At 32.8% G+C, this 13,564-nt stretch overlaps 1 protein-coding gene across 1 annotated transcript; it reads left to right on the top strand.

Annotated features, from left to right (window-relative positions):
* Positions 1-447: 447 nt before the first annotated feature.
* Positions 448-9,903, top strand: LOC106716601 (PX domain-containing protein kinase-like protein). Its single transcript, XM_045681426.1, has 11 exons — positions 448-625; positions 699-887; positions 1,509-1,605; positions 1,911-2,017; positions 2,872-2,988; positions 3,471-3,714; positions 4,447-4,689; positions 8,581-8,801; positions 9,079-9,159; positions 9,331-9,430; positions 9,765-9,903. The coding sequence occupies exons 1-11, from the start codon at positions 524-526 to the stop codon at positions 9,881-9,883; spliced, it is 1,620 nt and encodes a 539-aa protein (XP_045537382.1). The 5' UTR covers positions 448-523; the 3' UTR covers positions 9,884-9,903.
* The last annotated feature ends 3,661 nt before the right edge of the window (positions 9,904-13,564 follow it).

A 13,564-nucleotide genomic window follows, 5' to 3' on the forward strand; every position in this document is an offset into this window, starting at 1 on the left:
TTTTAATAGGACGTTCTATAAAACAGATTAAAAGTATATGACGTTTGAATAAGAACTGAGCTTCGAATACTTACTATCCCTAAAATCGTATTTAGACACAGAAATTTGTAATTGGTTTGAAGCAGATTTAATCAAAACCTTTAATTTTTTATTTAACTTTACTTTTAATTTTACATGTATAACCTTGAAGTCGAAAATAGTGTTATAATTTACTGGAATATCAATACATTTTAAGAATATCTAAATTGAACATTATTTAAAGTCCATCGCAAAATCAAAGTCCATCCATTTACCGGAAGCATGATTAGTATTTCATTATTTTGGGTCTGTATTGTTCTTATGACATATATTTTTCGACATTTGACAATGTCAATGTCAGGCAAAACCACAGACTTAGTGTTCTATATGTTTGTGACGTTTGTGAAATATTTTGTACTTTCCGAATTTGTCATAACCGTGATAACAAGATGTGTTGTGCTTCTTATTCTGCTATTATAATAAATTATATACTTCCTTTAACGTGATGGCTATTTTCGAGAAATCATTCCAAACCAATTCTACATTAGACGATACAGAAACACTCATTTGTACATTGGAAAATGCACTGAACGTCGATAAACATACTGTAAGTTTTCTACTACGTCTGTGGGTTGAAATTAATTGCTTTTTTTCGTGCTCAAGGACTTAGTTTGGTACAGGAATATATTTTACGTGTGCAACGAGGACCATCGAAAGAAAACAAATGGGATGTCTCGCGGAGGTACAAACACTTTTCGGAACTTCATACGAACTTACAAAAGTCTAATATCGAGTTACCACTGCCTCCCAAAAAACTTATTGGGAACATGCAACCATCATTTATTGCCGAGAGACAAGCTGCTTTACAAGTAAGACTAAAGATCTTTACTTAATCAAAGTATGAACTTTGATTATATCAAAATCATTACTTCAATAGTCACATTTATTGGTCTTAATTAAGCCAAGCCAAAGAAGATGTTTATTTCAAGTGTAACTTATATTTAAAACTCGCAAAACAAAAAGGGTTTCAACATAATTGTAATTTCCAGAGCACTATTTAGTTTTCTTTAAAAGTAGGCTACAACAATAACTTATGTATTCAATAATAAGCTAAACAAGTATCTTACAAGAACATTAATTTATTCACTTTTGAATGTGTTACTATTCAAATTAAACCACTTAAAACAACTTTATTATTACAAAACATATAAAGAGTGATTGGGTTTTGTTGGATCTTTTTGTTTGTATATACTTATCTATATATATATATAAAAGAAAGTCGCGTTAGTTACAGGTAGCTTAGAACCAGGAAACGGACATAAAATAATTTTTTACCCCATTTTCTATTTTTTATTCCGCGCGGATGGAGTTGCCGGTAATAGCTAGTATAAAATAAAACATATTATAAAGAACAGTTAAAGTTTAATAATGTTTTATGTAGAAATCATAGCTATTTACTTTCATACAACTTTACAATAGTTTTGTTTTAGAATTACATAAGAGAAGTTTTAAAACACCATGTGTTAGCACTCTCATTACCAGTCAGAAGTTTCTTGGACCCAAAAAATTATTCTGTTACAATTGCAGGTAAATATTTTACATAATGTTTGTACCTAATATGAGTATAAAGCAACAAAAGAAATATAATAATATTTCCAATTCTGTTAATCTTTAGTTTAATCTTATAGAATTAATCAACTTTTCACAAAGTTACTTTGAATTTCTTTAACAAAATATTGAGACGAAAGAATATCATTATCTCCATTTGTTCAAAAAGAATGAAAGAGATATGTTTTGTAATGTTTTGGCAATCAAACCCATGGTAAGACATTGTATTTATAATATGGATAATATTGATTAACCAATATAGTGTAATTAATTTATACTTTTAGAGCAAGCTCTGCAAACAATATCAATAGCACTACGAGGAGATGGTCGATATGAATTAAAAGGTCCTCTACCAGAGATTGGTTGGAGGATTAGAAAACAATTCTTTATGGTAAGATTTAAAGACATTTAACATATACATATTTAAATTGATGGGACATTATGGTTCATAATCAGTATCTAGTTTGACACTTGTGACAACAGTTCTGATGATCATACTGTCCACTGTATAACTAGTATATTATTTAAATCCCTTTGGTAAGATATTTTTTAACAAGTTAATATATGGTACTGCATTCTGTTTCACTGAAACATTGATACAAAAACATTTTTATCTCTGTTCATATAAAAAAGAACAAGACAGATGATAAAGTTTTCATATAGATGTTTTACCAGCTCAGCATTCTTTTGTCTTATCTACAACATGATAATGCCTAGACACAATTCAGAAAACCTTAGGGAGTGATCACATTAATTTTTTAATAGTACAAGATGGCAATCAAATTACGAGCCACTTAAATTACCTAAAATAGTGAAGTGTCACCCATCTACATCTCAAACAAATTGTTGATGCCTACTTTAAAATGGATAGGGTAGGTTATGTGAATAAAGACAGTATTTCCTTTTCCTATACATCCCCTTAAGACGGAGGTCAATTCTTTCCATCTATTATTAGAAAAAAAATAGGAAGGAGAAGAGGAGGACCTCCAGCACTAACAATTATCACGCAAAATATGGGGCGGCTTCATCTTCATGCATCTCTTGTGTTGTTGTGGTATTTGCACTGGTTGGCTATTCATGCAGCAGCTAATCCTGCTGCAGTAGTTTAACAGTCTATGACATTGTTGAAAGTTCTTTAATATGTATGTATGACCTAAAACATCTTATCAGTGTGTTATAAAAATAACTACATTGTATATTGTAGCTGACTTTAATGTGATAATTTAATGTTATTGTCCTTAACAGGTGGATGACACCGATACTAACATAAATTGTATGTTGCAATGGATGAGTAATGGCCCAGATAAATACCTCAGCGGTAAAGATTTACAAACTGCATTCAAATGTTTGCAGAATATGTCTGTAAGTTATTTTGTATTGATTTTCAATTATGAGGTTTGATGAGTAATCAAATAAATGGCTAGTATATAAGACTGCCAGGTTTCTTAAGTTGTTGAATAAATAATAATGAATGAAGATTAAAGACCTCCATGGATGTTGTGATAGTGTGATTTATATACTAGCTGTTGCCCGCGACTCTGTTCGCGCGGCATTAAAAAAATAATTTATAAGTAGCCTATGTTTTCTTCCAGATTATTTTCTACATCAATGCCAAATTTCATCAGGATCCCTGAAGCAGTTCTGGAGACACCTTCAAACATCCATCCATCTAAATATTCGCATTTATAATATTAGTAAGATTATCTGTATAGGTTATATCTATAATTTATCAGTGGTAGATCAAATTAGTAGAAGAACTAAGTAGCCCAGATCCTTACCTCAAAATAACCAGAATTTCGTGAAAAATAGTATGCAGTAAAAATATTTTTCTTTTATAATTTCAGCATCCTTATATAGATGAATTATTAGGATATCAAAATTTAGAAACGGGTGCCTATGTAGTTAGAAAAATACATGAGAATGGAAGTGTGAGAGATATTTTGTATGGCACTGAATATACAAAGAATTATTTAGCAAAGTATGGCAACCCTAAAGTAAGGAAACCTTTCACAACTGGACAATTATCACATTATGGATATCAGATATTGCAAGCGTTGAAATTTTTACAGGATAAAGGATTACCACATGGTATGTATTCCGTTCATGTAATATAAGACTGTGACACTGGGTTTGGACTGCAGAGACGCTTGTAGTAATACATTTTGTCATCCCTTACATTTAGAACATAGACCACAATATACAGTTGGACCTAAGATATAGATAAGCGAGAGTCCAAGGGACCACGGTATTCTTCTCGCTTATCCAGGTTTGACTGTATACCAGTCAAATTCTACAGTTAAATATCAATCATACTGTGGGTTTCCTACTGCAGACACATGTATTATAATTGCAGAATTAAATACAATACTTTAATACTATGATAATAATAACTTATCAATACAACAATGTAAACAATTATCCTAGTACTTGTATGGCTTTATTACATGTTATTGTATTTATTTTTCTTGATACATTTTATTTTTAGCGAATGGATTTTTTTACCTAGTAGTTTATTATCATTGTAACTAAAAAAAACTTTAAAATTAAAAACTTTAGTTACATTATCTATTGTAATTAACTAATCCCAAGTCATTGACGGTGAAGGAAAACATCGTGATGCAACCTGCACATATCTGAGAAGAAATTCAATGATATGTGTGAAGTCAACCCGCACTGGGCCAGCGTAGTTGACTATGGCCTAGTCACCCCTAACTTAGGGTAGGCTCCGAGCCCCTCGTTGGGGACGTATAGTGAGCTGATGGTGAAGTCATTGACAGTTCATAAAAATTCCTAATTGCATTCATTTTTCCATAATTCTAGGACATATACACCCAGGGAATATAACAATAGAGAATCAAAGAGTACTATTGTTGGATATAGAGAATGTATTACTTGGTGTGCCGTGTCTATACCGACCGTATTTATTAGAGCTACGTCATACGAACACGGCTGAGGCTGTCGATGTGCACTGCTTCGGTAGAACATTGTACGAAATGGCCCTTGCTACGACTTTAGATCAATATTACTGTGATATATACCCAGAGGATATGTCTGAAGATTTAGGTAAATATTTTCTTTCTGCTAATAACAAGGCAATCTCCCACCTGGTGTGAATGTGAAAGAAGATTTCTCTAAAGAAGTACTCGAAAAGAGGAAGCAGCTACAACCTAGACTAGAAGAGGAAAGGAAGAAAGGAAATATCGCTTACCTGAAATATGACAAACTTATAGTGAAGAGATCAACTGACAAAACTAGAGATAAAAGGAAGAGAGAAGACTCAGGTTCACCCAACTCCACAAACCAAAAGAAAATAAATGCGAAAGAAACCTCAACACCGTCATTTTCTAAGAATACACCAAAAGATGTTATTAAACCGAATATTCTCAACTACGTCGAACGAACTAGAACAGCATCACAACCTGGAACCTCAAAAAACTAGCAACGACTACCGGCACCCGGAACAAAACTATAACAAAAATCATAACATTATTCAAACCAACTTCTGAAAATATCACCCCAAGCCGGCTGGTCACCGCGGGGCAAAGAGACCACTACCCTCCATCAAGTATAAACAAACAATATAATACAAATATCAATGGAAATAAGAAATATTACACAAACAAAAGTAAACAAGGCCTTAAAATATGCACATTCAATGTGAGATCCTTATCAAGTAAAGAAAGAATTTTAGAACTAAATTATGCCATAAATAAAATAAACTGGGATATAATAGGGCTAGCAGAGGTGAAAAAAATGGGTTATTCCATCGAAGAACACAAAGAATATATATTTTGTTATATAGGAGAGACACGGGGACTTCATGGAGTAGGCTTTTTAATAAAGAAATCACTAACGAGAAATATATCAAGCTTTCTAGGAATTTCAGAAAGAGTGGCTCTCCTAAAACTGAACTTCAAACAGGGACCACTATCGCTGATTCAAGTATACTCTCCCACTGAAAGTTCAAGCGAGGAAGAAATCACAAAATTCTATAATGACTTATCAAGAGCACAAGAACTCGCTGATAGAAACAGACTAATTATAGGCGATTTCAATGCCAAAATTGGACAACCAAAACCACATGAAAATCTTGTAATGGGAAAATATGGCTATGGCATACGAAACGCCAGGGGTGAACGCCTTATACAATATGCGCAGGAGAACAAGCTGGCAGTTATGAACACATACTTTAAGAAGAAACGCTCCAGAAAGTGGACATGGATATCACCAGACCATCAAACAAAAAACGAAATTGACTTTATATTGAGCCCCAACCCAAAGTCCATAACAAATGTAGAAGTTCTAAATAAATTAAACTTCCCGTCTGACCACAGAATCGTAAGATGCACCCTAAACTATCAAAAACCTAAACTAAGTCGTAGAACATTTACAAACCTACCAAACAAATTGAAGTCCAGTAAAGACAAAACCAACTACGTACAAAACCTGAAAAAGAACTTACAAAAATTACAAGAACCATTAAAGAAAATTAAGATCGTACAATCCCTTAGTGACCAACTGGAAGAAGCAATCACAAAAAGTCTGAAAAAGGAAGGAAACAATAAACAGAAAGAAAGAATCATTAGCGAACACACACAAAATCTAATCCGTAGAAGAACTGAACTCATGCACACGAAGAAAAAGTCTAAAGAAATGAGAGAGGAACTAAAGAAACTGTTTAAACTAACAAACAGATCAATCAAGCAAGATTATGCCAACCACAGAAGGAAAATAATAGAGAAAAATATGTTTATATTCCGAAGCTCAAAAAGAGCCTATAAAGAATTATCCACGCATAAGAACTGGATACAAGGTTTGAACAGTGACAAAGGCGAAAACCGAGATAGAGAAAGTATTATCAAATGTGCAACGGCTTTTTATACCTCACTCTATGCTAAACCACTATGTCAGGGACCACAAGATGATAAGGAAAATATTAATGATGTAACTGGTGAAAATATAGATGAAACACTTATAGACCCAATAACAGAATCTGAAATAAGGGCCCAAATTAACCGGCTAAAACCCGAAAAGAGCCCAGGCGAGGATAACATCACAAACGAAATGTTAAAAATCGGGGCACCAGTTCTGACTCCATACTTAGCGCAACTTTTCAACTTAGTAATGGAAAACGAACAAGTGCCATCGCAATGGAGTAAGTCAAACATAATACTATTATACAAAAAGGGGAACCCGCTCGACATCGGCAACTACCGGCCCATTAGCTTGCTATCCTCAATTTATAAACTCTTTTCATCAATCATATTAAGAAGAATTGCACCAAATATTGACAGGAACCAACCAATAGAACAAGCGGGTTTCCGATCCCACTACTCAACGATAGACCATATTCACACTGTTGAACAAATTATAGAGAAATTCAAAGAATTCAATAAACCACTCTACATAGCCTTCGTGGACTACTCCAAAGCGTTCGACAGTATACTACACACATCAATATGGACTGCTTTAAGAAACAACAACGTAAACAAAACATACGTCAATATCATAAAAAACATATATTCCAAGAGCACAAGTACAGTAAAACTAGAAAAACAAGGGGAGGAATTCACTATTGGAAGAGGAGTGCGGCAGGGAGACCCGTTGTCCCCAAAGCTATTTATAGCTGTACTTGAGGACGTTTTCAAAAATATTGATTGGAAAAATGAAGGCATATGGATTCAAAACAACAAATTAACACACCTTAGTTTTGCAGATGATATCGTTCTCTTTAGTGAATCCACGACAGGTTTAGAATCAATGCTTCGAAGACTAAACTCTGAAAGCAAAAACGTCGGGTTGCACATGAACGCATCCAAAACAAAAATATTAACAAACAGTCTAAAGAAAGAAATCAAAGTTGATGGAAACCCAATAGAATATACAGATGAGTATGTATACCTAGGTAAACTGGTGTCCTTCGAGGCAAATAGTAACGAAAACGAAATAGAAAGACGATTAAGCATAGCTTGGAAGAAATACTGGGCTCAAAAAGAAATCCTAAAAGGGAATTACAGCACAAATATAAAAAAGACAATAATGGATTCTTGTATCCTCCCGAGCCTAACCTACGCTAGCCAGACGTGGACCTTCACTGAAAAAGTAAAGAATAAAATAACTTCATGTCAACATGCAATGGAACGAAGTATACTTAAAATTCGAAAAATACACAAAACGAGGAACACAACCATTCGCAAGAAAACTAAATTGACTGATGCCCTTAATTATAGTTTGAAGCAGAAGTGGAACTGGGCAGGACACTTATCCCGATATAAAGATGAGAGATGGACTTACCGAACTACTAAATGGGTGGGCCCAAAAGGAAAACGAAGTGTGGGGAGACAAAAGAAAAGATGGGTCGATGATATCATAATGACTGCTGGAACAAGTTGGATGCATTTGGCCAAGGACAGAGAAAGATGGAAGAGGATGGAGGAGGCTTTTACCCAATAAGGGGCCACATAACAAAACACACAAACTAGTTTTACATAATCTGTTTTATATTTATTTTTATTGTTAAGTGGATAATAAAGCTTAAATAAATAAATAAATAAATAACAAGGTAAATAAAAACGTTCTACATCCATGCAAAATTTCATCAAGGTAGATTGAGCCGTTGTGGAGATACATAACAAACATTCATACATCTAAACTTTCGCATCTATATATATAAAAGAAAGTCGTGTTAGTACACTATTTATAACTCAAGAACGGTCAAACTGATTTAGTTGAAAATTGATGAGGAGATAGCTCTATAGATAGATTAACTAGGAGACGGACATAGGAACTTTTTTTATCTTGTGTGCATTTTTTTATTCCGCGCGGATGGAGTCGCGGGTAAAAGCTAGTTTATAATATTAGGAAGTAATATTGTATGTATATGTTCGTATTTTACAGATTGCCACAGACTACTTTCTCTAAGTTTTTTTTTAAATATCCTGTGACCTGTTTCAGTATCAGTACTCCGTCTATGTCTATCTTCTACATCATGTAAACACGGTGGGGCATCACTGGACGATCTCCTGCACCACCACTTCTTCACGCGAGCCACTCTGAACGGCCTGACTCCTCGCCCCGACACACGGCAACATCTCAAGTTCCCGCTACCTCTGAAAGACGAAATCAAGAAAGCACTCGCTTGTGCAGAACTGAGAGTCAAAGCTGATCAGAAATTAGTAAGTGTTTTCCACTTTTACGAAGTCGATCTTATGGATAATTCATAATTCCTGGGGTTCAAATGCTCAATGTATTGATCAATTTATAAGTACAGTCGAACTTGGATAAGCGAAAAACTTTTATAAGTCCGATCTCGACGGACGACCTTCATAAGCGAGAAAGGGGGGGTTACAGGGAAACATTTATAAATCCCTCCGACTCTCGCTTATCTAGGTTCGACTGTAATTCTTTAAAAATAATATTATATTATTTCTTATGCTTATATTACATATGCAGTTAAGGAGTGCAAAGAGAGAAGTAAGAATACAGGAAATATTAAATTCAGAAGAGGAAATGAAGAAACAGAAACGAAGAGTGGTTAGTATTATCAAATATTACAGCAAACACACAATTAACTTGAAAACTTTTATGACTTTTAAATACTTAACACTTGCAATGGCACTAACATTTTTTCATACAAAAGTAAACTAACTAGATGAGTCGTTAGCATTGAACGTGTTAAAATTGAGTGTATATGATAATTTTTAGAAGAAACGCGACAGTATATGGAAGTCGACGTCGTCGTTGGCGGAGACTGTGCGCTCGCACAGCGCCAGCACCACCTCCTCGCCCACACCGCCCGTGCTTTGTGAGTACATAGTACAATGTCCACACAAACAAATACACATACAAACAAAACATTAAGCTAATATTCAAAAGGTTAATGTCTTACCTTTATTAAATGGTCAAACTTCACTTGTAAGGGAAAATTTAAAATCTTAAAAAGTGGGTTTTTGAAACCAAAATCTTTGTTTAAAAATATTGTTATCACTGTTTTGTCAAAGATAATGACAGGGATGATGATATGTTTTATACCGAGATTTTGGTCTCAGAAACCGACGTTAGATCTTCAATTTTTTTAACACAGAGACGTCATTTTTATAAGTATACTGAATTTATTGTACTTTTTGCATACATTACAGCTGGTGATACGAGTGGCAATGGTTCCGTGTTAACTAGTCCGTCTGAAGGTCGCGGCGCGTTACTACAAGCTATCTGTTCCTTTGATAAAACTAGACTAGCTAAAGTTAACTCACGTTGACGGAAGTGTGACACAGATAGTGACAAATTAATATATATTGTTATCTCTGTTTTGTCTAAGACAAAGGGATGGCAATATGTTGGTATATAAGTGTCAAGGTCAAACTCACGGAGACACTCATAGTACTTTAATTGCTAAGGGTGTCTCTTAGTGGGTATCCTGTATGAAAAATCTTTCTAATAAACAGCTTAAATATATAAAATGAATATGGCTAGACTTGTATATGTGAATTCAAACGTTCAAGTCACATAGACTTGAACCGTTGAGCTGTGGCTCAACAACTAAATTGGCAGCTCATCGCGATGTACTAAAAGTATGTGATACGCGGTTCTCAGCTCGACACTTCGAATCATAACTCTATGCAGGTACATTTTGAGCTGAGCTGCGAACCGGTTCACTGATCTGCTTCATTCTTATGAACCATTAACATTATGTGCTCTGATGAAAGTATGTATGTCAATGATTCCAAAAGACTAAAAAATGATTTTCTACAAGGCTTTTTCACAAATGAATACGGATGTGTATTATATAAATAGTTACGCATATTAAAACTATGCGAATGTTTAAAGAACCGTAGAACTCCATTGCTGTGTCATTTGTATTGATAGCGACTTTGACAGCGTAGAAAAATACGCACGCATAGGCCAGTGAAAGTGAATCATTCCAGTGAAAGTACCATCATAATCAGTTCCGCCGTTTCGTATAATACCCAGAACAATAATTTTAAAAAATTATTTTTGTTACTGGCAACGCAAATACATCATGTGGATAACATATGATTTTTCTTTATATTATATAAAGACACTCCAATTTTATTATATGTATAGATATTGTAATGTTAACTTTGTCAAAGATAATATAAGGAATGATAATACGACATTTACAAATAGTATGTACTCGTGTAGTATATCACGGTAGTGGAGTTCTACGTTCTAAAGTAACAATTTCGCTTCATACCTAAAGGTATTATTTAATTTTGTTCATAGTCTACTAGTCTTAATTATCAGTAATTTACAGGTTATTTTGATAAATTAAATCGAAATACAAATTTTAAAAAAAGACATTAAAGTGTACTTTTTTCAAGAATTAAAATTACTTTTTTTCTATTATTACGCAATACATAAAGAAAAATATATGTACTTTCTATTTTTTGGGTAACTAGTAAAAGTATTATTACATATATTGACATGTTATTTAAAAAAAAACTGAATATATGCTGTTGATTTATTATTACTACTTGTATGTAATGTAAGAATACTTTTCAGCTTATTTTTTGCAAACATTTTGTATGTTTAATTTTTAGAGAATATTTTTAATCTTAATATTCTAAAGATTTTACGATAAACAAATTATATTCCTATTTTTAAATTATAATTCTACTTATATAGTGTTTATATCTCCAAAGATATGAAAAGAAGCGTGTTTACTTCGCTATAACAGCGAAGCGCAGCGCATACGTTTTTACAGGTAGCTTTTTGATTTAATAAATTTATTTTAATAGTATATTAAGATGTTATGATTTAACTTTCGAGTAAAATGTATCAATTCGTTTAATACCCGTTTATGAACCCGCGCCATATTGGGACCTTACTGTCAAACGGACAAAATAGGTACTAAGGTTTTCAAACATCTTGCTTGCTCTGAATTGCGCACGAGGCTGCGCAGAACATAGTTTTAGATGTAGAAGGGAAGTGGCGTGAAGGTAAGGGGGGAGAAAACTGCGCAACGCGCCGATGTCCTTGACTCTCCTAAAATGGCTCATATCAGAGTAGAGATCTTTGAAATAGTCTAGGTAATTACAATGTTATCTTTTTCAGTATAGAAATTCTCAGTTATTTTAATTGTTAAGTCTGAACTATTTTTAAGTTGTAAGAATATATAATCATAAAGCAGGCTTCAGTCACAACTGAGTAGTCGGACTGTTCATATACAAAGTTACGTATGTAAGCAAAACTGAGAACAGTTATTCTAGCATGAATATTTGTGACACTCGCCATCGTATCGGTTTTGACAAAATTTGTATTAAAATTTGTGCAGCGCCCCCTATCGAGCTTTACACTAAAAAATCTAATACTAATTTTGACATGTTTGATGATGATATAAAGGCTATTGTTACAAATATACGTACTAGGCCCACTACTGTACATTTCATCTGATAGTTATGTTGCCTACACATGTTTTAACTGTATAGTTAAAACTGAATGTGTGTGGCCGGCTTAATTTAAACTGAACTTAAAAATATATTGTAATTAAATGTAGTTAATTCAGTACAATTATAAATTAATATCTTTGATTTAAAAAAAAATTAACATTAAAAACAATTGAAGTTAACAAGCTTAGAGAATTTGCACTTGTTATTAAGTAGAATTTAATTTCAATATTACTGTGGTAAGCATTTTTATAACAGTGTGTTTCCACTGCCGATATGTACACACATATTATCTCTTTTTAAAATATATTAGAGGGTAGTATAGTTAGATTATTATATTAAACATGCACATTGGCAGTGTAAACCCACGTTTAGAAACAATAAAATATAACTTGATAAAAAAGTGATAAACGACTGGTCAGTTGTATTGGTTTATTTTAAAATTATTTTTGGAGCTATATCTGTGTAGAAGCTTTAAAGTTTTAGATTAAGATTTCATTAAATTATTTTAATATATATTATTATTGTTGTAATTGAAAAATAAATATACAGTTGCATAAATCAATTTGTTTTATTGTAATAATGCACTACACGTACTATATGTATTGAAACTTTATCATATAGTTCCTTATTCTTATAAGTAAAATAAAATATGCATACACATAATTATGCACTCTTACTTATAATAAATCAATTCTATAAAATTTTCACATATTTAAAATACTTAAACGTCACTTAACTTCCAACAAACTTAAGATAGATAAGAAAATCTTTCTCTGTATGTACTTGTTAATTAAAACCTCATTCGAACAAAATCAACAAAAACTTTTTTCACATTCAATATAAACTAATTTAGTAGTAAACGTTAAAACCTTATCATTACTTATGAACTAATTCATAAATTGCCGAATGATAACATAGTCATTGACCTCTTGTACATGGACAGGCTATGAACTGTAATATTTTGTGCCTATTTGATCTTCGCCATTTTTTTTGACTGTTAGATAGAATAAACTGTCAGGAACTTCTTAAAAAGATACGTTTAAATCGGAACGTAGCAATTACCTGTTATTTCCGAGCCATGACCTATACATTAATAGAGATCAATGTATACAATACAGAACTAAATTATCATTAAAATCGTCTTAAAACGTGAGGATCTTAATTAGTCATAAAATTATGTAATAATAGTATAAACAAGCATTTCAGTCACAAAACTACTTACACTACGGAATATAGTAATCGTAACAAATTTATTCACCAAATAGTTGAAGAAAACAAGTCATATTTGAAAAAAAATGAAAACTAGTCTACAGAAAAAAAAATCAACTACATGTTGCGATGAAATCTTAGTATAAATTCAATTTTAGGGATGCAAATTAAAAATTAGTTGTGAATGTGTATGACATAGTTCGATTTTTTCAGTTCCCCTGACTTCGTCGTTTTACATGTCCTTTAACAGGTTTTAACTATGAGATATCAAAACGCCACAATTTTACATAAATAAAATAATCAAGAGTAATTTTTGTCGC

This window comes from Papilio machaon, chromosome 16, assembly GCF_912999745.1.
Source record: "Papilio machaon chromosome 16, ilPapMach1.1, whole genome shotgun sequence".
Classification (NCBI taxonomy): domain Eukaryota; kingdom Metazoa; phylum Arthropoda; class Insecta; order Lepidoptera; family Papilionidae; genus Papilio; species Papilio machaon.

What these genes read in the sequence shown, in the direction of transcription:
- LOC106716601 (XM_045681426.1), top strand. Translation starts at nt 524, where the DNA reads ATGGCTATTTTCGAGAAATCATTCCAAACCAATTCTACATTAGACGAT. An exon ending in TGAACGTCGATAAACATACT is followed by an intron (nt 626 to 698) that starts GTAAGTTTTCTA and finishes AGTTTGGTACAG; the next exon opens with GAATATATTTTACGTGTGCA. An exon ending in GCCCACACCGCCCGTGCTTT is followed by an intron (nt 9,431 to 9,764) that starts GTGAGTACATAG and finishes CATACATTACAG; the next exon opens with CTGGTGATACGAGTGGCAAT.